General features: G+C 42.7%; 1 protein-coding gene across 3 annotated transcripts in view; it reads left to right on the top strand.

The window, feature by feature from the left end:
- The window catches only part of LOC122923543 (death-associated protein kinase 2-like), a 111,316-nt gene that overhangs the window by 75,300 nt on the left and 11,245 nt on the right, over positions 1-24,771 (top strand). For 2 of the 3 annotated variants that reach the window (XM_044274377.1, XM_044274375.1), the window contains exon 10: positions 368-1,300. The exons of the other annotated variant lie outside the window; for it this stretch is intronic. In XM_044274377.1, coding sequence (XP_044130312.1) covers positions 368-1,015 — 648 coding nt within the window. In that variant the 3' untranslated portion in view covers positions 1,016-1,300. Of the gene's footprint in view, positions 1-367; positions 1,301-24,771 lie in introns of those variants that run through there. 3 annotated transcript variants of the gene reach the window in all.

Here is a 24,771-nt window from a genome sequence, read left to right on the forward strand (position 1 = left end):
TCTGATGGTTGTTAGGTCTTCAGGGTTGAAAATACTGTATATATGCCACTTTCTTAGACATAGTATTTAGGCAGTGTTGTAGAAGTTTGATACAAAAACTTTGTACTCTACTAACAGACTGATACTAATTTCATTTGGTCACTTTTTACCGTGCTGAATTTTCTGTCTGTGGAAGCCTCACTTTCTTACACCCTGACCAAAGAGGTGGACTACTGACCTGTTCACAAGTGAAGCATGGCGTGGTATGGGTGTGTAATGTTTTATCCATGATATCTGTGGATTCCTTACCCGGCATGAATATGTGCACCCTAGTTTTCAGAAACAGTTATAGACTTGTTTTGGTACTTATGTCTCCTTTTTACCTAAGACACTTCAGTCCAAAGAGGAGAACAAAATTCATGATACCAAGAGGACTGCCATGCGGAAACTGAAGGCTAAGAGATTAAGGGAATATACAATGAAGTCTCATTCCAGCATGCCACCCAACAACACATATGTTAATTTTGAGCGCTTTGCTCAAGTAGTGGAAGACCTGACTGGTGCAGAAAAAGAACTCAGCTCGTTGGCGACAAACTCTGATTCCCTCCAGGAGGATATAGAAGCTCTGATATCTATCTACAATGAAAAGGAGGCTTGGTATAAAGAAGAGAATGAGAATGTGAGACACAGTCTTTCTCAGCTCCGATATGAGTGTCGTAAAGTGGAGTCCATGAAGAAGAACCTTAATCATGACATTCACTTTGTAGAATCCAGTGTTGAAAGTGTTGCTGGAAGGTACAGGGATCTAGAGTCGCGATATGAATCTCTGAGCATAGAACTTACAGAGGACCTTAAAAGGATTCAAGACTTAGTGGATGAATTCCCAGAAGGAAATGCTTGTTATGGATGTGGTAACTTTGGTACTGTATTCAACAGAGATATAAGTGAGTCATTCATGAATCTTCTCAATGGATCATGCAGCGAAGATCTTTTAGAACGCCTAAACCTCAGAAACACAGACTTTAGGTTGCAATAGACCCTATGATAATTGTGTAATGTGTTCATATGTCAAAAAAATGTTACATATTTGCTTATATATAGATATTGTGTATAAAACAGAATCTATTTTCTAGAATATTTATTACAATTACATCTTGATATATGTAATGTTGGCTACACATTGTACTTAGTCTAGAATTACATCTTCCCCTAGCAATGACCTGCAAAATGAATGCAATTTAATTCTAATCATTTTCAAGTCTCTACTGATAGCCTAAATACAACCACAGATCATTGTGTGTGTATATATATATATATATATATATATAGTACAGACCAAAAGTTTGGACACACCTTCTCATTCAAAGAGTTTTCTTTATTTTCATGACTATGAAAATTGTAGATTCACACTGAAGGCAGTCAAAACTATGAATTAACACATGTGGAATTATATACATAACAAAAAAGTGTGAAACAACTGAAAATATGTCATATTCTAGGTTCTTCAAAGTAGCCACCTTTTGCTTTGATTACTGCTTTGCACACTCTTGGCATTCTCCTGATGAGCTTCAAGAGGTAGTCACCTGAAATGGTTTTCACTTCACAGGTGTGCCCTGTCAGGTTTAATAAGTGGGATTTCTTGCCTTATAAATGCGGTTGGGACTATCAGTTGCCACAGACTTCTAGCAGCAGATACATCTCTAGAACAACTGTTAAGAGGAGACTGTGTGAATCAGGTCTTCATGGTAGAATATCTGCTAGGAAACCACTGCTAAGGACAGGCAACAATCAGAAGAGACTTGTTTGGGCTAAAGAACACAAGGAATGGACATGAGACCAGTGGAAATCTGTGCTTTGGTCTGATAAGTCCAAATTTGAGATCTTTGGTTCCAACCACCGTGTCTTTGTGTGACGCAGAAAAGGTGAACGCATGGACTCTACATGCCTGGTTCCCACCGTGAAGCATGGAGGAGGAGGTGTGATGGTGTGGGGGTGCTTTGCTGGTGACACTGTTGGGGATTTATTCAAAATTGAAGGTATACTGAACCGGCATGGCTACCACAGCATCTTGCAGCTGCATGCTATTCCATTCGGTTTGCGTTTAGTTGGACCATCATTTATTTTTCAACAGGACAATGACCCCAAACATACCTCCAGGCTGTGTAAGGGCTATTTGACCATGAAGGATAGTGATGGGGTGCTGAGCCAGATGACCTGGCCTCCACAGTCACCGGACCTGAACCCAATCAAGATGGTTTGGGGTGAGCTGGACCACAGAGTGAAGGCAAAAGGGCCAACAAGTGCTAAGCATCTCTGGGAACTCCTTCAAGACTGTTGGAAGACCATTTCAGGTGACTACCTCTTGAAGCTCATCAAGAGAATGCCAAGAGTGTGCAAAGCAGTAATCAAAGCAAAAGGTGGCTACTTTGAAGAACCTAGAATATGACATATTTTCAGTTGTTTCACACTTTTTTGTTATGTATATAATTCCACATGTGTTAATTCATAGTTTTGATGCCTTCAGTGTGAATCTACAATTTTCATAGTCATGAAAATAAAGAAAACTCTTTGAATGAGAAGGTGTGTCCAAACTTTTGGTCTGTACTGTGTATGTATATATATATATATATATATATATATATTTATCGGTTCATATTGTACATAAAGTCCAGACTGCTGACAACATAGAGCAGGGAGAGGTGAGTAGATTGATATACTGTAGTATATACGTACTGTAATTTTGGGGGAAAAGTATATCTTCTATTTAGCTAATTTAGGTACCTGCTGTTGCTATACAGAGGAGTCCAGTGGGTGGTCCTACAACTGATTTACATCTTTTTTCTTAATGCACAGTTATACAGAGGTAACTTTCAGTATCTGAGTAGGACCACCCAATGAAAATTCAAGCCCAGAATAAGCAGGGTCTTAAAAGAAAAAAATACTAAAAAACCCCAAAATTACACAGGATATATTATTTGATAATACAAATGTAAATACATTTAATAAAACATAGCAGATATAGGGAAACACTCAAAAAAGAAAAGAAAAGGTCCAGACATTATAGATATATACAGACGTGGACAAAATTGTTGGTACCCTTTGGTCAATGAAAGAAAAAGTCACAATGGTCACAGAAATAACTTTAATCTGACAAAAGTAATAATAAATTAAAATTCTATAAATGTTAACCAATGAAAGTCAGACATTGTTTTTCAACCATGCTTCAACAGAATTATGTAAAAAAATAAACTCATGAAACAGGCATGGACAAAAATGATGGTACCCCTAGAAAACACAGAACATAATGTGACCAAAGGGACATGTTAATTCAAGGTGTGTCCACTAATTAGCATCACAGGTGTCTACAACCTTGTAATCAGCCATTGGGCCTATATATATGGCTCCAGGTAATCACTGTGTTGTTTGGTGATATGGTGTGTACCACACTCGACATGGACCAGAGGAAGCAAAGGAAAGAGCTGTCTCAAGAGATCAGAAAGAAAATTATAGACAAGCATGTTAAAGGTAAAGGCTATAAGACCATCTCCAAGCAACTAGATGTTCCTGTGAGTACAGTTGCACATATTATTCATAAGTTTAAGATCCATGGGACTGTAGCCAACCTCCCTGGACGTGGCCGCAGGAGGAAAATTGATGACAAATCTAAGAGACGGATAATCCGAATGGTAACAAAAGAGCCTAGAAAGACTTCTAAAGAGATTCAAGGTGAACTTCATGCTCAAGGAACATCAGTGTCAGATCGCACCATCCGTCGTTGTTTGAGCCAAAGTGGACTACATGGGAGACGACCAAGGAGGACACCATTGTTGAAAACGAATCATAAAAAAGCAAGACTGGAATATGCCAAACTACATGTTGACAAGCCACAAAGCTTCTGGGAGAATGTCCTGTGGACAGATGAGACAAAAATCGAAGTTTTTGCCAAGGCACATCAGCTGTATTTTCACAGACGAAAAAATGAAGCATATCAAGAAAAGAACACTGTCCCTACTGTGAAACATGGAGGAGGCTCTGTTATGTTCTGGGGCTGCTTTGCTGCGTCTGGCACAGGGTGTCTTGAATCTGTGCAGGGTACAATGAAATCTCAAGACTATCAAGGAATTCTAGAGAGAAATGTACTAGCCAGTGTCAGAAAGCTTGGTCTCAGTCGCAGGTCATGGGTCTTGCAACAGGACAATGACCCAAAACACACCGCTAAAAACACCCAAGAATGGCTAAGAGGAAAAAATTGGACTATTCTAAAGTGGCCTTCTATGAGCCCTGACCTCAATCCTATTGAGCATCTTTGGAAGGAGCTGAAACATGCAGTCTGGAAAAGGCACCCTTCAAACCGGACACAACTGGAGCAGTTTGCTCATGAGGAGTGGGCCAAAATACCTGCTGAGAGGTGCAGATGTCTCATTGACAGTTACAGGAAGCGTTTGATTGCAGTGATTGCCTCAAAAGGTTGCGCAACAAAATATTAAGTTAGGGGTACCATCATTTTTGTCCATGCCTGTTTCATGAGTTTATTTTTTTACATAATTCTGTTGAAGCATGGTTGAAAAACAATGTCTGACTTTCATTGGTTAACATTTATAGAATTTTAATTTATTATTACTTTTGTCAGATTAAAGTTATTTCTGTGACCATTGTGACTTTTTCTTTCATTGACCAAAGGGTACCAACAATTTTGTCCACGTCTGTATGTCATATAAAATATCACATGCCACTAGTGCACCACCACACTTTTATTTACACTTGTAGCATAATATATTATAAAATGTGAGGTTAAATCATATAATATTTATAGTTTTCTGTGGTTTGCTGCTGGTATTTTAGGGCACATGTGCCATTTTCTCACATGGTTCCATTGTTAGGAGCTATGCGCTCCCACAGTACATGTTGATATTATGTAATTATGGGAGGATTTCAGATTGCTCTGCTAATCAGAGCAGAGGTGCAGGCAGTGGCATGACTAGGGTGTTTGGCACCTGTAGCAGGTCCTTTCTCTGCCCCTTCCCCCCCCAATACTTTAAAAAATTGTGCCACCTCACAATAGCATTGCCCTCATTGTACAACCGTCACAATAGTTATGTCCAGATATGTGCCCCCTAATATAATCCACATTGAGCCCCCATTAAAGTACTCATCCCTTCATTGTGCCTCTTTCACAGTAGTAATGCCCTATCTCTGCCCCCTTTACAGTGGCAATAGCCTCTTTGTGTCGCCTTGCAGTAGTTATTCCCTCTATGTGCCCCCTTCACAGTAATAATGCCCATTGTGCCTCTTTTACAGTAGTAATGCCCATTGTGCTCCCTTCACACTAGTAATGCCCACTCAGTGAACCATTATACTTAATGCCCCCTCACAGTAGTTATGCCCACTCTATGCCCTTTCACATTAGTAATGCCCTCTGGGCCCTCTTCACAGTAGTAATGCCCATTGTGCCCCCTTCATAGTAGTAATGACCACTTTTCCTCCTTCACAGTAGTAATGCCCTCTGTGCCCATTCACAGTAGTAATGCCCATTGTGCACCCTTCACAATAGAAATTCCCATTGTGCCCCTTCAAAGTAGTAAAGCCCTCTGTGTCACCTTTATAGTAGTAATTCCCTATGTGGCCCTTTTGTAGTAGTAATGCCCTCTGTTCCCCTCTTTATAACAGTAATGCCCTCTGTGCCCCCTTTATAGTAGCAATGCCCTCTGTGCCACCTTTATAGTAGCAATGCCCTCTGTGCCCCCTTTATAGTAGCAATGCCCTCTGTTCTACCTTTATACTAGTAATGCCCTCTGTGCCCCCTTTATAGTAGTAATGCCCGCTGTGCCCTCTTTATAGTAGTAAAGCCCTCTGTGCCCCTTTATAGTAGTAATGCCCTTTGTGCACCTCTATAGTAGCAATGCCCTCTCCTCTGTGCCCCCTTTGTAGTAGTAATGCACTCTATGCCCTTTTGCCCTTTTTATGGTAGTATTGCCCTCTGTGCGCCTTTATAGTAGAAATGCCCTCTGTGCACCTTTATAGTAGCAATGTCCTCTCCTCTGTGCCCCCTTTGTAGCAGTAATGACCTCTGTGCCCCCTTTGTAGTAGTAATTCCCTCTGTGCCCCCTTTATGGTAGTAATGCCCAATGTGCACCTTTATAGTAGCAATGCCCTCTGTGCGCCTTTATAGTACCAATGTCCTCTCCTCTGTGTGCCTTTATAGTAGCAATGCCCTCTCCTCTGTGCCCCCTTTGTAGTAGTAATGCCCTCTCCTCTGTGCCCCCTTTGTAGTAGCAATGCCCTCTGTGCCCCTTTATAGTAGCAATGCCATCTGTGCGCCTTTATAGTAACAATGACCTCTCCTCTGTGCACCCTTTGTAGTAGTAATGCCCTCTGTGCCCCTTTGTAGTAGTAATGCCCTCTGTGCCCCCTTTGAAGTAGTAATGCCTTATCCTGTGCCCCTTTGTAGTAGTAATGCCCTCTCTGTGCCCCCTTTGTAGTAATAATGCCCTCTGTGCCCCCTTCACAGTAATGCTCTCTGTGCCTCCTCTATTAAAAACAAAAACACAGTACCTACCACCTTATCCCATTCCTGAAGCTCACATCCCTCTCTCCCCTGCAGACACAGATCGCTGTGTAGCCCTGTGTGGGAGGAGCGCCACCGTCCTGAAGAGAAGAAGGAGCGCAGGAGCTGAGCTGTCAGTGAGTGACAGGACTGCATCTCCCAGTGCTTCAGCAATGAGCGCTTCCATCTGTATCGATGGAAGCGCTCATTGCTTCTGGCACCCGGGGGGCGGATCTCCTCCCCCACGCCTCTGGGTCTAGGCAGGAAATTATCAGGGCCAAGCTAAATGTCCAACCTTGCTAACCTAGCTGCAGGTGAGTATTTTTTCACCGGCAGGGACAGCACCCCACAGAAGTCCTGCTGATGAGACAAATCAATTCATAAGATTAGATTCATTCATCTCTAGTCTAGTAATTACTTATGTGGAGTTTCTGCATGTTAAATTTATAAAGATTTGGACATGATTCATACATAAACTAGTTCTAAGCTTCAATCTGATTTTTTACTGACATGATTTATTCCCTCCCGTTATCACCACACACTGAAGGTGTATGAAGTTCTTACTTGTGGAAAAAGCCCTGCAGTAATGAATTGGGTTTATGATATGGTGGAAATGCCAATAAATACTCTTCATGCTTTGACTCATGCATCTCTCCTGGATGTCTACCGTCTGAATCACATATACACATACATATGGTGTCCATAGGCTGTCTATAAACCTATAATTCATATATGTGATATACATCAGAAAGTATTGAGGTGTAAATACAGTACCTATCACCATGAAAATGCAGTGCAATGCACATTACAGAGCAAAGATTCAGAAAAACTTCAGCGTACTTTAATTATATAGAAAGGACTAGTCAGCAAGATCAACACTATGAAACCAGGCATACTGCCTGGTAGGGTTGATTCTGCCGATTAAAAAAACACCTGGATGACGAAAATCTGTGGTACCATTCCAGAGAAGACAAAATGTACGGTAATTCTTAGGGGTGCAGCTCAGTTCCTCAGTTTTTTGCACTTGCCATCATTGTGCTTTTGTCTGACATTGTAATCCGACACATGCTCCGTAGATTCTATAATTGGCATACATGCAGTATATCTTAATCGGGTTTCCCTGTTCCTGAGATGGTTACTTATCTGTGGCACATGAGAAAACTTGGAACTAAGCATTAATTTTGACAAAATTAGCCACCTAATTAATGTGTATGGGTCCCACAATGGGAAACTCATGGCATCTTATTCATTCCCAAGGGAGATAAGGCACTGTCGGAGGTGTCTGGCAGTGGCCTCATTCAACTACTCCCAATGAAATAAACATGCACGCTCAGTCAAGTTTGGAGAAACAAGTGTTGGACTCATTATTTAATGTGCATGGCCGTCTTTAGATAAACAGTTGGGTTGTCCAGAGGAAGGACCTCCACCTGCCAGATATTTATCCTGTGGACATATCATTAATGTTGGTTGGGATGCCTTTGTAATTATCTTTATTATAAGAGCCATTTAATAAGAGGAATCAGTAATCTACTTGACAGACCACTGTATGTACAGCAAATGGTCCACTATGTCCACTATGATAGTTCACTGGATCACCGAACTGTACATTATGGTAAGATTTCACAAGAGTAGTTTCAGTCAAATGATGTTATATCTTATTATTTTATTAAATATAACTATAGAAGATATATTGCATTAATGATGGAAACAATGGCAGCAGATATTTTATGACTAGAATAATTAGGATATATAAAGAGCCAAATTACACTCATTGACAAATAAACTTTCTATGTGTGAATGTAATGATGATATAGTAAATTATTACAATATTGGAGCGGAAAGATACGTTAATTGGGGAAAACTGTACAGTTCAAAGGACACTCTAGTACCCTGTTGGCCCACCTCTAGCCTGGATATAAGATGAGATACGATTAGTCATGGAGACATACAGGTTGTGTATGGTGTCCTGTGGCACATTTGGGATGTGTAATGAAGATGCCGCCTGTATCTGGATGGCAGACATGGTCTATCTGGACTGTCTGAAGCCTGTTCACCATGTGTACGTAGTCTCACATTACCGGTGTTCCCACCACCTCCTAACAGCTAGGTCAGAACAACCTAGAACAGTGATGGTGAACCTTTTAGAGACCGAGTGCCCAAACTGCAACCCAAAACCTACTTTTTTATCGCAAAGTGCCAACATGGCAATGTAACTATATGAATGAATTATATCTTCCATGTACTTCATGACTATAATAGCCGCCTAATTCAATGCGCTGCCTGTGCTGTTCATAGTACCCCCTGCGCTGATTAATGGTAGCAAAAGTCTAAAGCATATTGGTACACCATAGACTTTTTCCAGGGTGCGGGTGCCCACAGAGAGGGCTCTGAGTGCCGCCTCTGGCACCCGTGCCATAGGTTCACCATCACTGACCTAGAAGATGGGCAGTTTAAATTACAACAGCATCAAACAGCCTTCCTGCTCCTCTCTGTCCAATGATACGCCCCTCTCAAAGTCTGTCAGCTGGGCAAAATGTCTGCGAGTGTGTCACAGAGGCATGTCTAGCAGTCAACAAGGACTCACCAAAAGTCACACTAGCCAAAAGTAGCTTCTGAAAGCTTTTTTATAGGGCATTGGGGGGAGCACTTTTATGCCCTCTTGTGGCAAGACTCAGTGTCTAATCAAACCCCACCTGCAATCATTTACATATCTGCCTGAGAAATAACTGTATGCCAAGTTGGCACAATCTGACATTTGTATTTGGCTGTGTTATCTATTTTTTTGTCAATGAGTGTATACTGTAAATAGCATCTCTATAAAATTAAGCAATCAGTATGTTACAAAAATCAATTGTTCCCTTAATTTACAATAACTTCAGCTTACAATAACTGTTTTACATCTGTTGGAGATCTATTAAATGGGGTTTCCTGACATTAGATATTGATAATCTATCCTTAGGATTGGTCATCAGTATCAGATCAATGGGAGTCTGACATCTGGGAATCCCTAGTGATCAGATGATGTTGGCAGCCACTAGTGTCAGAACTAACACAGTGGACAAAGCCAGAAGCTTTGAATGGGCGCTGAACTGCAGGAACCCAGCACTACCACTACATAGATAACAGACAGGGGCAGATTGGCCATACACCCTAAAGGGACCAATGCCTTTGGGGCACTCGAGCCCTGCTTATGGCTGCCAGTTGGATACCTAACAATCTGATGCTCTCAGTAGTAATTAATGCTAGGAGCATCAGGTACTTGTGCGCCTGGCCAGTGACCACGGGTATCCACAGGTGCCTACCTAAATTCAACTGGATCACAGTCCTCAGGACTGTGATACAGTTGAATACAGCAGCCGGGGCAGTAGTATTTATAGAAGAAAGAAAACCCGCAGCTCAAGCTTAGGTAGATCTCACATTCAGAGTAAACAAAGAGTGTCTTTCAGATAAAGTTCCTCAGATATATTGCTTCGGTTCTCACATAAATCGATGCTCTAGTCTCCTAAGAATAAAAGAAGAGACGACCCGACATAGTGAAGTCCCGCTAACTGAGTATAAATATAGTAATTTATTGTACTCACAAGATCTATAAAATAACATTCATTCAAAATGTTCACGTTCGCTCCTCAAACGCCCAACCCGGCTTTCGCCTCCGCTTCATCAGGGGCACCTGTGGACTTACGTGTCTTGATTGCTCCTTTTTCAAGTCACTGTGGGCATTTCTACAGCCTGTATTTGCATGGTTATAACATTAAAGATATACATGCTCATTTCAAAGCTGATTTTCACATGGTTATAACATTAGAAAAATATATACTGATTTCAAAACTACCTTCTTATCATAAAACCCAAATATAAAATAAAATTAGACCAATATACTTATAGAAACCTTTCCATTTAAAATATAGAGATACGTTTAACTCTATCTCCACTTCCCATAGAATTAGTACCTTATTTCAAGATGTGCCTTTGTTCCAGCAATAGATGTTTTATTCTCAGAAAATCCAGTTTATTTGGTATGTAAATAAGCCAGTAAGGTACCCAGAGGGGTGTCACTCTTGCAGGAAGGAGCCCAGTTATGCCCCCTGCCACAATGTGTCCACCCTCAAAAGATGAACTTAAAAAATCCTGCCCCCAGGTCCAGCTAAGCCACACCCCTGATCCAGTTAGGTCACGCCCCCTCCCACTCAGCTGACGGGGATTGAAAAAATGAAGGTAAAAATCAACTTCTGTCAGCTGCAGAGGTGGGAGGGAGGGTGACTTTCTCCCTGCAGCTCACACTCAGGCAGCACAGTGCTGCTGTCTGAGAGTGAGCTGTTCAAAAGTACATCCTTGTGTCCGTCCAGGCCCTGCACCAGACGGAGGACAGGGAGTCTGAAAGCCGGACTGTCTGGCCCAAAACTGGACCTCTGGCCACCCTAGGGGCAGGCTGCTGTGAAGGTCACAGTTAAGGTGATGGTCCGCTATGGAGGTCAGTGTTAAGGGCCAGATTGCTGTAAAGTCCATTTCTACGGGGCGGTCCCCTGTAAAAGTCACTGTTAAGAGGGTGGTGTGCTGTGAAACTCACTGTTAAAGGCTAAGGCTGCTGTAAAGGTCAAAGTTAAGGGGGTGGGCTGCTGTGGAGGTCCAATTTTAAGGGATGGGGCACTGTGGGGGGGGCAGTGTTAAGGGGTGGGGGGCTCTGGAGGTCACTGTTAAAGGGAGTCTGTCACCTCCATGTGGCCATACACAGTGCTTACATGGCTCTGTAGCACACCTATACAGGATTGTAACAGTACCTTTGTCTTTAGACTTGCACCAGCAGGAAAAACGGAGTTTAATTCATATGCAAATGAGCACTCGCAAGTGCCCAAGAAGGAGTTCAGTGTGTAAGTGCCCAGGCTGCTCTGCCTTCTTTACACTTTACTCCTCCCCAGCCTCTGCCTTTGCCCGCCCTCAAGTCCGGACCTATCAATGAGGCAAGAGACTTGGAGGGCGGGCAAAGGCAGAGACTGGGGAGGAGTAAAGTGAAAAGAAGGCAGAGCAGCCTGGGCACTTACACACTGAACTCCTCCCTGGGCACTTGCGAGTGCTCATTTGCATATGAATTAAACTCAGTTTTTCCTGCTGGTGCAAGTCTAAAGACAAAGACAAAGGTACTGTTACAATCCTGTATAGGTGTGCTACAGAGCCATGTAAGCACTGTATATGGCCATATGGAGGTGACAGACTCCCTTTAACCACCTCCGGACCGCCTAACGCACATGTGCGTTCCGGAGGTGGCAGCGCTGCGCACAGTCACGCATATACGCGTCATCTCGCGAGACGCGAGATGACGCGAGTATGCGCCCGCGCGTGCGCAGTTCGCGGCGGCATTTCATCGAGAGGTATTTCGTCAGCAACCTGCCAGCCAATGATCGTGGCTGGCAGGTTGCTGATTTTTAAAAAATCCAATCAAAGTGCCAGATAGCAGATCATATTTGTAAATATGATCTGTTATATGGCTGCCTGCTCCTCTGCTGGTTCTTTTCGTCGGTTGGATCCAGCAGAGGAGCAGGCTTCACAGTGAGTACACCAAACACTACACTATAGCCCCTGATCACCCCCCTGAACCCCTATTAACCCTTTGATCACCTCTTTGATCACCCCTGTCAATCACAAGTGAAAAGAAAAAAGTGATCAGTGCAAACTGTCACTTTTTTTTTCACTGTTATTGACCGTTAGGTTTTAGGTATAGTTTAGGTCCCTTGGTTAGGTAGTTAGCGATCAGTTAGCGCCCAGCCCACCGCACCGCAGTCCGTTATTCGCTGATTAGCGTATCGCTAATCAGCATTTGTACTTTTATAGTATCTGGAAGTGATCAAAACTGATCACGGTCAGATCTATAATAGTACTAGTGTCACTTTAGTTCGCCCTCCACCCAAAACGCAGTGTTTGCCCGATCAGGCCTGATCGGTCGCCCACACGTGCGTTCGCCCACACCCGCCCCACCGCAGTGACAAAAAAAAATTTTTTTTTTGATCACTGCACATTCACTTTACACGCACTGCGGCGATAAAAAAATCAGTTTTGATATTTTTTATCAACCGCAGCGGCCTCCGGTACATTCGCTAGCCTCCCCTTTGTAAGACAGGCTTGCTTTTTTTTTCTTGGGTAGTCTCAGGGAATACCCCTAAATTTAGTTGCCCACATGTCAAACAGGGGGTATTCCTCTGAAGAGGCCTACAGGCTTCTGACCCAGTCGGATGAGGAGTGGGAACCCTCATCTGATGAATCCAGCGGGTCAGAATACGAACCTGTAGAAAGCAGTGGCTCTCTGACCCAAAGTTCGGACGAGGAGGCTGAGGTCCCTGATACCACCAGGCGTACCCGGCCCCGTGTCGCTAGACCGCAGGTTGCGCAGGATCCGCTTCAAGAGCAGCAGAGTGGGGCTGGTGCTGTCGGATTACGTGGTGAGGCATACACCAGCAGCCCAGCCCTCCCTGGACCTAGTACCAGCACTGCCGTACAACCTGGTGAAGTAGCGAGCACCAGAAGGGCAGTTGAAGCTGGTACGGTGGCACGTGCAGTAGTGACCCCGTCGCAGCCACCGCAAAGACGTGCCCGTAGAGCCCCTAGAATCCCAGAGGTGCTGGCAAACCCTGATTGGCAGTCCCCAACTTCAGCCGCACCTGTAGTTTTCCCTTTCACTGCCCAGTCTGGAGTTCGGGTTGAGACGGCTCAGATCGGTTCGGCCCTGGGATTTTTTGAGCTGTTCTTGACTGCGGAGCTTTTAGACATAGTTGTGGCCGAAACAAACAGGTATGCCACACAATTTATCACCGCTAACCCGGGAAGCTTTTATGCCCAGCCTTTCCGGTGGAAACCAGTCCAAGTTTCCGAACTTAAAACTTTTCTGGGCCTCCTCCTCAACATGGGCCTGACAAAAAAGCATGAATTGAGGTCATATTGGTCCACGAACCCGATTCATCACATGCCCATGTTCTCTGCTGCCATGTCCAGGGCACGTTTTGAGGCCATCCTGCGGTTCCTGCACTTTAGTGACAACACCGCCTCCCGTCCCAGGGGCCACCCTGCTTTTGACCGGCTCCACAAAATTCGGCCCCTCATAGACCATTTCAACCAGAAATTTGCAGATATTTATACCCCAGAGCAAAACATCTGCATAGACGAGTCCCTGATACATTTTACCGGGCGCCTTGGCTTCAAACAATACATCCCAAGCAAGCGCGCCCGGTATGGGGTCAAATTGTATAAGCTCTGTGAAAGGGCCACAGGCTATACCCACAAATTTCGGGTCTATGAGGGAAAAGATCAGACCCTGGAGCCGGTCGGTTGCCCTGACTACCTGGGGAGCAGTGGGAAGACAGTTTGGGACTTGGTGTCACCCTTATTCGGCAAGGGGTACCATCTTTATGTGGACAATTTTTACACAAGTGTGGCCCTCTTTAGGCATTTGTTTCTAGAACGGATTGGCGCCTGTGGTACCGCGCGAACTAGTCGCGCGGGCTTCCCCCAACGGCTCGTTACCACCCGTCTTGCAAGGGGGCAGAGGGCCGCACTGTGTAACGAAGAACTGCTCGCGGTGAAATGGAGAGACAAGCGTGACGTTTACATGCTCTCCTCCATTCACGCAGACACGACAATACAAATTGAGCGAGCAACCCGTGTCATTGAAAAGCCCCTCTCAGTCCACGACTATAACCTCCACATGGGAGGGGTCGACTTCAATGACCAGATGTTGTCTCCGTATTTAGTTTCCCGACGCACCAGACGCTGGTATAAGAAGGTGTCTGTATATTTAATTCAATTGGCTCTGTACAATAGTTTTGTTCTCTACAGTAAGGCTGGGAGAACTGGATCCTTCCTCAAATTTCAGGAAGAGATCATCGAGAACCTCCTGTATCCAGGAGGTTCCGTGGCCCCAACCACCAGTGTAGTTAGCCGTCTACACGAGCGACATTTCCCCAATGTCGTTCCTGGTACCTCAACCCAACCGTCACCCCGAAAAAGATGTCGTGTCTGTAGCAGGAGTGGAATAAGGCGTGACACCCGCTATTTCTGTCCTGACTGTCCGGACCACCCTGCCCTATGCTTTGGAGAGTGTTTCCGGAAGTACCACTCACAGGTACACTATTAGCATAGGGATCATCTCACCAGGACAGGCACACAGGGCTATTAGGGCCCATTCACTCACTGCTGCTGCAAACGTCTCCTTTCACATGGGACAAAGTGCATAACGCACTTCGCCACATCTTTGGGCGATTTGCGCTTTGCACATTGACCCATGGGGAAGGAGAGGTTTGTTCTATAAAGGTAAAAAAACTAAAAAAAAACAAAAAAAAAAAACAGGTAAGCAAACAGGTTAATGTTTAGTTCCAAAAGTTAAAGTTACATGTTCTGTTCCAAAGTTAATAAAATTATTGCGTTGTGGCCTGTTTTTTTCTTTTTTTTTTTTTTTGTCTTTTTACCTTCCAGGTGGACCAACCGATCTACTAGCTGCAGCACCGATGTGCATTCTGACAGAAGCATTGCGCTGCTGTCAGATTACACGCAAGTCGGTGTATGCGGCGCTGCAAGACGGGATTTTCTCCTCTGCAGTGACAGATACGTTTGCCAAGGCATACGAGCTGAGGAGGAGGCGGCATTCCTATGCTTTGGCAAGCACTTTGTATATATATATATATATAAAAAAAAAATCCCGGCAATGATTTATTCATCCACATCGATTGATGCGAATGGAGAAATCTGGTTTGCCAGGGCATACGAGCTAAGTGGGTATGGATGTAGGGCGGAGCTCCTATGTCCTGGCAGACGCCTTTCCCCTCCATTTTTTTTTTTGGGCAGAGATTTTTTCATCCACATTGATCGATGCGAATGAAGAAATCTGTGCTGTTCATTTTTTTCTTTCAGCCCAGAGGCTGAACGGAAAAAAAAAATCTCATTACCTGTATGCTCAATATAAGGAGAATAGCAGAAACTCCTAATGCTGGCCATACATGTAATGATTGCGGAGACCCTCAAATGCCAGGGCAGTACAAACACCCCACAACTGACCCCATTTTGGAAAGAAGACACCCCAAGGTATTTGCTGAGGGGCATATTGAGTCCATGAAAGATTGAAATTTTTGTCCTAAGTTAGCGGAAAGTGAGACTTTGTGAGAAGAAACAAAAAAAAATCAATTTCCGCTAACTTATGCGAAAAAAAAAAAATTTCTTTGAACTTGCCAGGCCCCTCATTGGATACCTTGGGGTGTCTTCTTTCCAAAGTGGGGTCACATGTGGGGTATTTATACTGCCCTGGCTTTTTAGGGGCCCTAAAGCGTGAGAAGAAGTCTGGGATCCAAATGTCTAAAAATGCCCTCCTAAAAGGAATTTGGGCCCCTTTGCGCATCTAGGCTGCAAAAAAGTGTGACACATCTGGTATCGCCGTACTCAGAAGAAGTTGGGGAATGTGTTTTGGGGTGTCATTTTACATATACCCATGCTGGGTGAGATAAATATCTTGGTCAAATGCCAACTTTGTATAAAAAAATGGGAAAAGTTGTCTTTTGCCAACATATTTCTCTCACCCAGCATGGGTATATGTAAAATGACACCCCAAAACACATTCCCCAACTTCTCCTGAGTACGGCGATACCAGATGTGTCACACTTTTTTGATGCCAAGGTGGGCAAAGGGGCGCATATTCCAAAGTGCACCTTTCGGATTTCACCGGTCATTTTTTACAGATTTTGATTGCAAAGTACTTCTCACACATATGGGCCCCTAAATTGCCAGGGCAGTATAACTACGCCACAAGTGACCCCATTTTGGAAAGAAGACACCCCAAGGTATTCCGTGAGGGGCATGGCGAGTTCCTAGAATTTTTTATTTTTTGTCGCAAGTTAGTGGAATATGAGACTTTGTAAGGAAAAAAGAGAAAGAAAAAAAAATCATCATTTTCTGCTAACTTGTGACAAAAAAAAAAAAATTCTAGGAACTCGCAGTGCCCCTCACGGAATACCTTAGGGTGTCTTCTTTCCAAAATGGGGTCACTTGTGGCGTAGTTATACTGCCCTGGCAATTTAGGGGCCCAAATGTGTGAGAAGTACCTTGCAATCAAAATGTGTAAAAAATGCCCTGCAAAATCCGAAAGGTGCACTTTGGAATATGTGCCCCTTTGCCCACCTTGGCAGCAAAAAAGTGTGACACATCTGGTATCGCCGTACTCAGGAGAAGTTGGGGAATGTGTTTTGGTGTGTCATTTTACATATACCCATGCTGGGTGAGAGAAATATCTTGGCAAACGACAACTTTTCCCATTTTTTTATACAAAGTTGGCATTTGACCAAGATATTTTTCTCACCCAGCATGGGTATATGTAAAATGACACCCCAAAACACATTCCCCAACTTCTCCTGAGTACGGCGATACCAGATGTGTGACACTTTTTTGATGCCAAGGTGGGCAAAGGGGCGCATATGCCAAAGTGCACCTTTCGGATTTCACCGGTCATTTTTTACAGATTTTGATTGCAAAGTACTTCTCACACATATGGGCCCCTAAATTGCCAGGGCAGTATAACTATGCCACAAGTGACCCCATTTTGGAAAGAAGACACCCCAAGGTATTCCGTGAGGGGCATGGCGAGTTCCTAGAATTTTTTATTTTTTGTCGCAAGTTAGTGGAATATGAGACTTTGTAAGGAAAAAAGAGAAAAAAAAAAAAATCATCATTTTCTGCTAACTTGTGACAAAAAATAAAAAATTCTAGGAACTCGCAGTGCCCCTCACGGAATACCTTAGGGTGTCTTCTTTCCAAAATGGGGTCACTTGTGGGGTAGTTATACTGCCCTGGCAATTTAGGGGCCCAAATGTGTGAGAAGTACCTTGCAATCAAAATGTGTAAAAAATGCCCTGCAAAATCCGAAAGGTGCACTTTGGAATATGTGCCCCTTTGCCCACCTTGGCAGCAAAAAAGTGTCACACATCTGGTATCGTCGTACTCAGGAGAAGTTGGGGAATGTGTTTTGGGGTGTCATTTTACATATACCCATGCTGGGTGAGAAAAATATCTTGGTCAAATGCCAACTTTGTATAAAAAAATGGGAAAAGTTGTCGTTTGCCAAGATATTTCTCTCACCCAGCATGGGTATATGTAAATGACACCCCAAAACACATTCCCCAACTTCTCCTGAGTACGGCGATACCAGATGTGTGACACTTTTTTGATGCCAAGGTGGGCAAAGGGGCGCATATGCCAAAGTGCACCTTTCGGATTTCACCGGTCATTTTTTACAGATTTTGATTGCAAAGTACTTCTCACACATATGGGCCCCTAAATTGCCAGGGCAGTATAACTACGCCACAAGTGACCCCATTTTGGAAAGAAGACACCCCAAGGTATTCCGTGAGGGGCATGGCGAGTTCCTAGAATTTTTTATTTTTTGTCGCAAGTTAGTGGAATATGAGACTTTGTAAGAAAAAAAATAAATTAAAAAATCATCATCATTTTCCGCTAACTTGTGACAAAAAATAAAAAGTTCTATGAACTCACTATGCCCATCAGCGAATACCTTAGGGTGTCTACTTTCCGAAATAGGGTCATTTGTGGGGTAGTTATACTGTTTGGGCATTGTAGAACCTCAGGAAACATGACAGGTGCTCAGAAAATCAGAGCCGTTTCAAAAAGCGGAAATTCACATTTTTGTACCATAGTTTGTAAATGCTATAACTTTTACCCAAACCATTTTTTTTTTTTGCCCAAATTTTTTTAATCAAAGACATGTAGAACTATAAATTTAGCGAAAAATTTATATATGGATGTCGTTTTTTTTGCAAAATTTCACAGCTGAAAGTGAAAAATGTCATTTTTTTTGCAAAAAAATCGTTACATTTTGATTAATAACAAAAAAAGTAAAAATGTCAGCAGCAATAAAATACCACCAAATGAAAGCTCCATTAGTGAGAAGAAAAGGAGGTAAAATTCATTTGGGTGGTAAGTTGCATGACCGAGCGATAAACGGTGAAAGGAGTGTAGTGCCGAAGTGTAAAAAGTGGCCTGGTCATGAAGGGGGTTTCACCTAGCGGGGCTGAAGTGGTTAAGGGGCCGGGGTGCTGTAGATGTCACTGTTATAGTGGATAGTGTTTATCTTTTAACGACACACACAAACATTAAATGAAATGGATTAAATATACCCGAGCGAAGTCGGGTCCTTCAGCTAGTAAAGTATATAAATGGAAATCTTAAGGGAATGGTAGAGATGGGATCACAAGATGAGGAATTAAAGAAAGATACAATTGTATTAAATAAGGAGAAGATTCATACTCATAATAAGATACAATGGACTTAGAGAAAATTATCAACAAAAAATAAGACCACTGAGATATGGCCACAATTATAAACCCAATAAGCCTTCTTTTTACCCCCCCCCCCCCCCTTACCATCAAAGGATGCACCCACCAGCGGGGTATAGAGCTAATATGTATGGGATTCCAACCAATCAACAGCCAAGACGACCACAGAATTATAGATATGGAAGTTATGGATCCCAGTATAACAACCAGTATCACCCACGAGTGGAGGGAAATACTTCAGGGGCTATGAATAATTCAAATAGGGCTCAAGATCAATAATTACTAAGTTTTCCTCACCAGAGTATAAAGGGGATTCAAAGGGAGGGAGAGATGAGAACAGTTTGGAAAGGTACTCAAGTGGAAGGGACACGAACTGCCCAGAAAAAAAATCTTATAGAGGAGGGAGAAAAAGAAAAGAACAGCCCCAGAAACAAGAAAGTAAAGGAGAACTAAAGGAGATTTATAATCTCAGCTTGTATGTACTGAGTGAAAGTGAAAATAAAGTTTTAATGAAGGGGTTGAAATATGCGCCCACTAAACAGTTAAAGGGAACCTGTTATCAACTTTATGCTGACATCACTGAGGACTGCATAAAGTAGTGACAGAAATGCAGATTTCAGTGGTGTGTCACTCATGAGCTAATAGTAATTGGTTGCCGAGAACCAGCATCATAATCATTGCAGCCCAGGCCTGGAAAAGAGTCAAATCTACCTGAGAAGAGTCATGGTTATTCCTAATCTCCTGCACTCTCGCCCATCTACTGATGATTGGCAGTTCTCTACTAGAGATAAAGGGAGAAAACTAGGTAGAAGGCCATCAGTCATCAGCAGGTGGCAGGAGAGCAGGAATTCATGAATAACCATGACTCTTCTCAGGTGCCATGACTCTTTTCCAGGCCCAGTCTGCAATGATTGTGATGTTGGTTCTCAGCAACCACTAACTTATAAACGACAGACCACTAAAATCAACTCACCTGTCTCTACTTTATGCTACCATTAGTATGGGCAGCATAAAGTTGATGACAGGTTCCCTTTAAATAAATTTGAGACCTTCTTAGACATTCATCGTATTATAAGGAAGCTTAATATATCTAAATACGTTACCTCCAACCCTAGATTAAACAATACAGATCGAGTTGCAGGAGAAATTATACACACTGGTTTTTGGGATAAATTGAACTTTTTTCCACAACCAAAAAATAATGAATGCATTGAGACTTTTAAAAGGGGTCTATTAAAAGAACTGGAGAAGATAGACCCTCAACCTGTTTATTACAATTTAACCTATGAGGAAAGAAAGGCTTTGAAATCGTTGGAGAAAAATGAACGTATTGTAGTCAAGTCGGCCGATAAGGGATAAGAGGGGAGGGGTAGTGATCCTCGATAAAGAAAGATATGAGGAAGTCATGTTAAGATTATTACAAGATGACACTACATATAGAAAATTGAGGAAAGACCCAAACCCAGAGTATAAAAAACAAATGAAAACACTATTGGGGAGAGGCATGGAAATGGGGATCTTCAATAATAAGGAGTTTTGATTTCTTTTGATCAAACATCCAGTAATTCCAGTGATTTATTTGCCCAAAATTAATAAGAATGTAGTGGATCCCCCTGCCAGACCGATAGTGTCTGGGATTAACTCATTGACTAGCCGCTTGACTGAAAACACAGGGGATGTGTTAAAATTGATAAACAATTTGGGCCCATATACGATGGTATTGGCAACAGTTGATGTTGCATCTTTTTATGCTATAATCCCTTAAAATAAGGGCATCAATGCAATTAAGCACTGTTTTGCAAAAGACCCTGAAATGACATCTGAACAAGGGACATTTATTTTGGAATGCCTAGACCTCTGTTTATGTCATAATTTTTTGGGGTTTGATGGCAGCTTTTACTTGCAGTGCACCAGGACTGGCCATGGGGGCGAAATTCACCTCCAGTTTCGCCAATTTGTTCATGGCCTCATGGGAGGAGAAGTTCATAGGGCCAATCCTGGGAAGAAAGAGTAGGTCTGGAGAATTGATGTCTGGAAAAGATATATTGACGACTGCTTATTGATATGAAAGGGTGATTGTGGTGGTTTGGAGGAATTTCTGTGCTATATTAATGCGAAAGGATGACCATTTTTGCCGAAGAAGGGAAATTAAAAACAAAAACCTACTTGAAGCCCACAGATGTAAATGCCTATATTTCCACCACTAGTTGTCATTACAAACCCTGGATTAAAAATATTCCGAAAGGACAATTTTAAAGAGTGTATAGAAATCCAGCACCAGCGCCGTTCAACAGATTCGCCTCGCCTGCGCACTTCATTCCCCATTAGGGGCAGAGGCACAAGGCCGGCTACATCGGGGTGTACGGGCCGGCACATGCGCATTAAACGCTCTTGTGCCACTGCGCATAATGGCGAATGAAGTGCGCACTCACGGCGAATCTATTGAACGGTGCTGGCGCTGGATTTCTCACTAAGAGCAGGAAGTAATCAGAAGAACTTAGGGCGGTCCAGAGGGGTGAAAGGGGAGGGGCCTGGGCAACGGACGCATGAACGCCGCCCCTGGGCACCTTCAGAAGCTAATTAACATATTGAATAAAAGTGTTTTTCTGAGAAAATCGGCGATGGACAGAAATATGTAAGGTAGCATTCTAATATGGGGAATGTAATGGAGATCCTGATGTTAGTGTTCTATAATGGTGATTTTAGGTGAAAGACTCCCTTTAAGGACAAAAAAGATATAGTGTCTCTGCCCACTTTAAAAAAAAAAAACATAATAAGAATCCAGCAGCATAGTTGGAGAGGTGGGGACCCATTGAGTAAAATTAATAGAAGGAAAGTTGAATGGATTTACCAACTCGGTACCCTGCAACATGAGGGTTTAAATGTCGAGTTTGATATAAAAGCTTGCATAGTGGACAAATGAAGTATAGAGATAGGAACACCATTACTAGCTAGCATAGCTTTAAATATGTTAACGTAGTGTGACAATGTGAATAGTGATGGGGGCAGTAAAGTCCCGGGGAAGCATGAAAAAGGGGTATTGTTTGCACCAGGAGCGTGTCACTAAGGGGCCCGGCCTTGGTGGAGTAGGGGCCCTAGATATAGGTGGACACCAAGTTAGTTGGTGGACACCAAGATAGTTAGCTTAACTGGCTCCAGCTAGTCCGGGTAGGGCTTTAACTGGGAACAGGCAATGTGTTGGGTGGATGCCTGTTCCGCATGCTCCAGTCTGGAATTTTGGAATATGCCCATGTCCAGGGATGCTATTTAATCCTGTTGATGGACTTGGGTGTGTCTCCCAGTCTAGGGGAAGGAGACAGAGTCTTTGTGAAACAGAGTCCTGCTGGAGGCTCTGTACGAATGGTCTCAGCCGGGTTGGCTGACGGGCCACGGGGCTAGGTGCTAGCCGGAACATTGGGGGACGCCGTGACGCCTGGGCACAAGGATCACGAGGCTGGAGTCGGGAGGACTACTGGGCCACACTCCCCGATAAAGGTACTGGACTTGAGACCGTGTGTGAACGGTACTCTGTACAGCCAGGAGCCTGATGGACATTGGGCTTGGAAAGCTGCATGTTATAACCATGTGTGAATGATGCTTTAGGTGAGTCAGGGATATACTTTGTTTAGTTAGAGCCCATCCGGGCAGGTGTTTATTTTGTATGAGTTATGTTTGTTTTTCTAAGGTGCCAAATAAAAGCGATGTTTGGACCTTAAACTTGGTGTCTGGCGAAGATACTTGTGTCAATGACCCCCGGAGAAGAGCTAACCCCACACAGTAGATATATATCTCCAATGAAAACATCGGGATGCCTTTACCGAGTAGGAGAGGAGTGTTTTTGTTTTGCAAGAACTTGATAGGGATTGTAGATCTCTGTATATCGGTAAATGTGAGGAAGGTAATTGGGTATTTTGCATCAGATGACGATCCATGGGGATGAGAAACTTATTGGGAGATCACCCATTGTGATACAAAGATGGAAGGGGGGGAAGCATTGAAGATCATTTTGGATGTATTCAGATATTGCGGTAATTTGAGATGAGGAGGAGAATTTTAAACTGTGATAAGAATATGGTTTTGTGGATAAGAGTTGTATATTTCATTGAGAGAAGCAATTAGTGAACATTGAATCGATAAGATGGGTCATGTGATTCTATGGGAGGTGGAGATAGAGTTACTGTAACAGTGTATTGGTCTAATTTTAATTTGATATTTGGGTTTTATGATAAGAAGGTAGTTTTGAAATCAGTATATATTTTTCTAATGTTATAACCATGTGAAAATCTGTTTTAAATGAGCATGTATATCTTCAATGTTATAACCATGCAAATACGGGCTGTAGAAATGCCCACAGTGACTTGAAAAAGGAGCAATCAAGACAAGTCCACAGGTGCCCCTGATGAAGAAGAGGCGAAACCCGGGTGGGGCGTTTGAGAAGAGAAAGTGCACATTTTAAATGAATGTTATTTTTTGGATCTTGTGAGTACAATAAATTACTATATTTATACTCATACTTCACTATGTTGGGTCGTCTCTTATTTTATTCTTAGGAGACTAGAGCATCGATTTTTGTAAGAACCGAAGCAATATATCTGAGGAACTTTATTGTTTGTTTACTCTGAATGTGAGATCTACCTAAGCTTGAGCTGCGCAGTTTTCTTTCTTCTATACGTATTGGCTGTTTGTGAGAGGTACCTACCTCACAATAAAAACCGCAGCGCAAAAGGAGAATACTGATTTGGGACTGCAACTGAGTTGCAGATTACTTTTCTTAGCTTTTTTTTGTTTTGTTTTTATTTCACTGTTGTGTATTCGTTTTGTTAGTTGTTTTCTGTATTCTATTCCTATATATTTGGGACAGCAGTCATGTCTGCTGCACTGTAGTATTTGATTCTGCTGAGGTGGCATTTTGTGCTACACTACGGTATTTACTGGCCCTGTCTACTTGTGTTGCTCCGTCTTTTGTCAAATTGGACCTGCCTACAACATGGGGCCTGTTTTAGTTTTTTTTTCCAGGGCCATTCTCTGTATTAGCCCCGAGTCCACCCCGATAACAGAGCTGTCTGATTCCACTGCGTTCTCTGTATTAGTTCCGGTTCCAGCGGCTGTTGCCAGCATCTAATTTGTAGGGATGGCAGGGGTCAGACCATTCTGATGTTGATGACCTACATATCCTGATATCCACCAAAAAAAGCCTTTTATTATTTACCATATTCAAGGCTAACTAGAATATAATACAGACTCTCACATATGGTATCCAGCCTAACCTAACTCAATAAACTCTGATTTTGATTTTCAAAAATGTATTTGTAGAATTGAATGGTGCTAAATGCATGTATTGAAGTCTGTATGTAGTCTCCTGAGGGTTTAGGGTCACTTAGACAGCATACTGTATGCTGATAGAAGGACAACTAAGACCGTGCAGTACTGGGGATGTGCACATAGAACTGAGCTGATCCAGCTGCTTCCTCAGGGTCAGAGATGAGGACAGGAAGCTAAGAATAATTTGTGGAATGTAATGTTCACAAAACCTATTTTTGTACAAGTTCTTTTAAAGTACGTTTTCTGTTTCTTTCTTTGGGTAGAAATAACATTTTTAGACTATTTACAGGCTTCTATCCATTCATAACTGATTGGAATATGTGGTATATATTTTCTGAATGGGTTTATACCTGCACTCAATACTTAAAACTCTTAGTCCAAATACAATATTTGTAATAAAGGCCTTTGTTTGCTTATTACTACTACCACTGATGGACCCATATAGTATTATCACAGCTAAAAGTTGGTGTTTCTCTTACCTAACCAATTAGAAAATCCTTTATTCAACATATCATCAAACAATACACAGCTTTTTCTAACCCTTTAATACAATTCTTCAATATACCTAGTCATACAGTATATAAAACATTTATTATCTATCTAACCTAA

This window comes from Bufo gargarizans, unplaced genomic scaffold (assembly GCF_014858855.1).
Source record: "Bufo gargarizans isolate SCDJY-AF-19 unplaced genomic scaffold, ASM1485885v1 original_scaffold_1714_pilon, whole genome shotgun sequence".
NCBI lineage: Eukaryota > Metazoa > Chordata > Amphibia > Anura > Bufonidae > Bufo > Bufo gargarizans.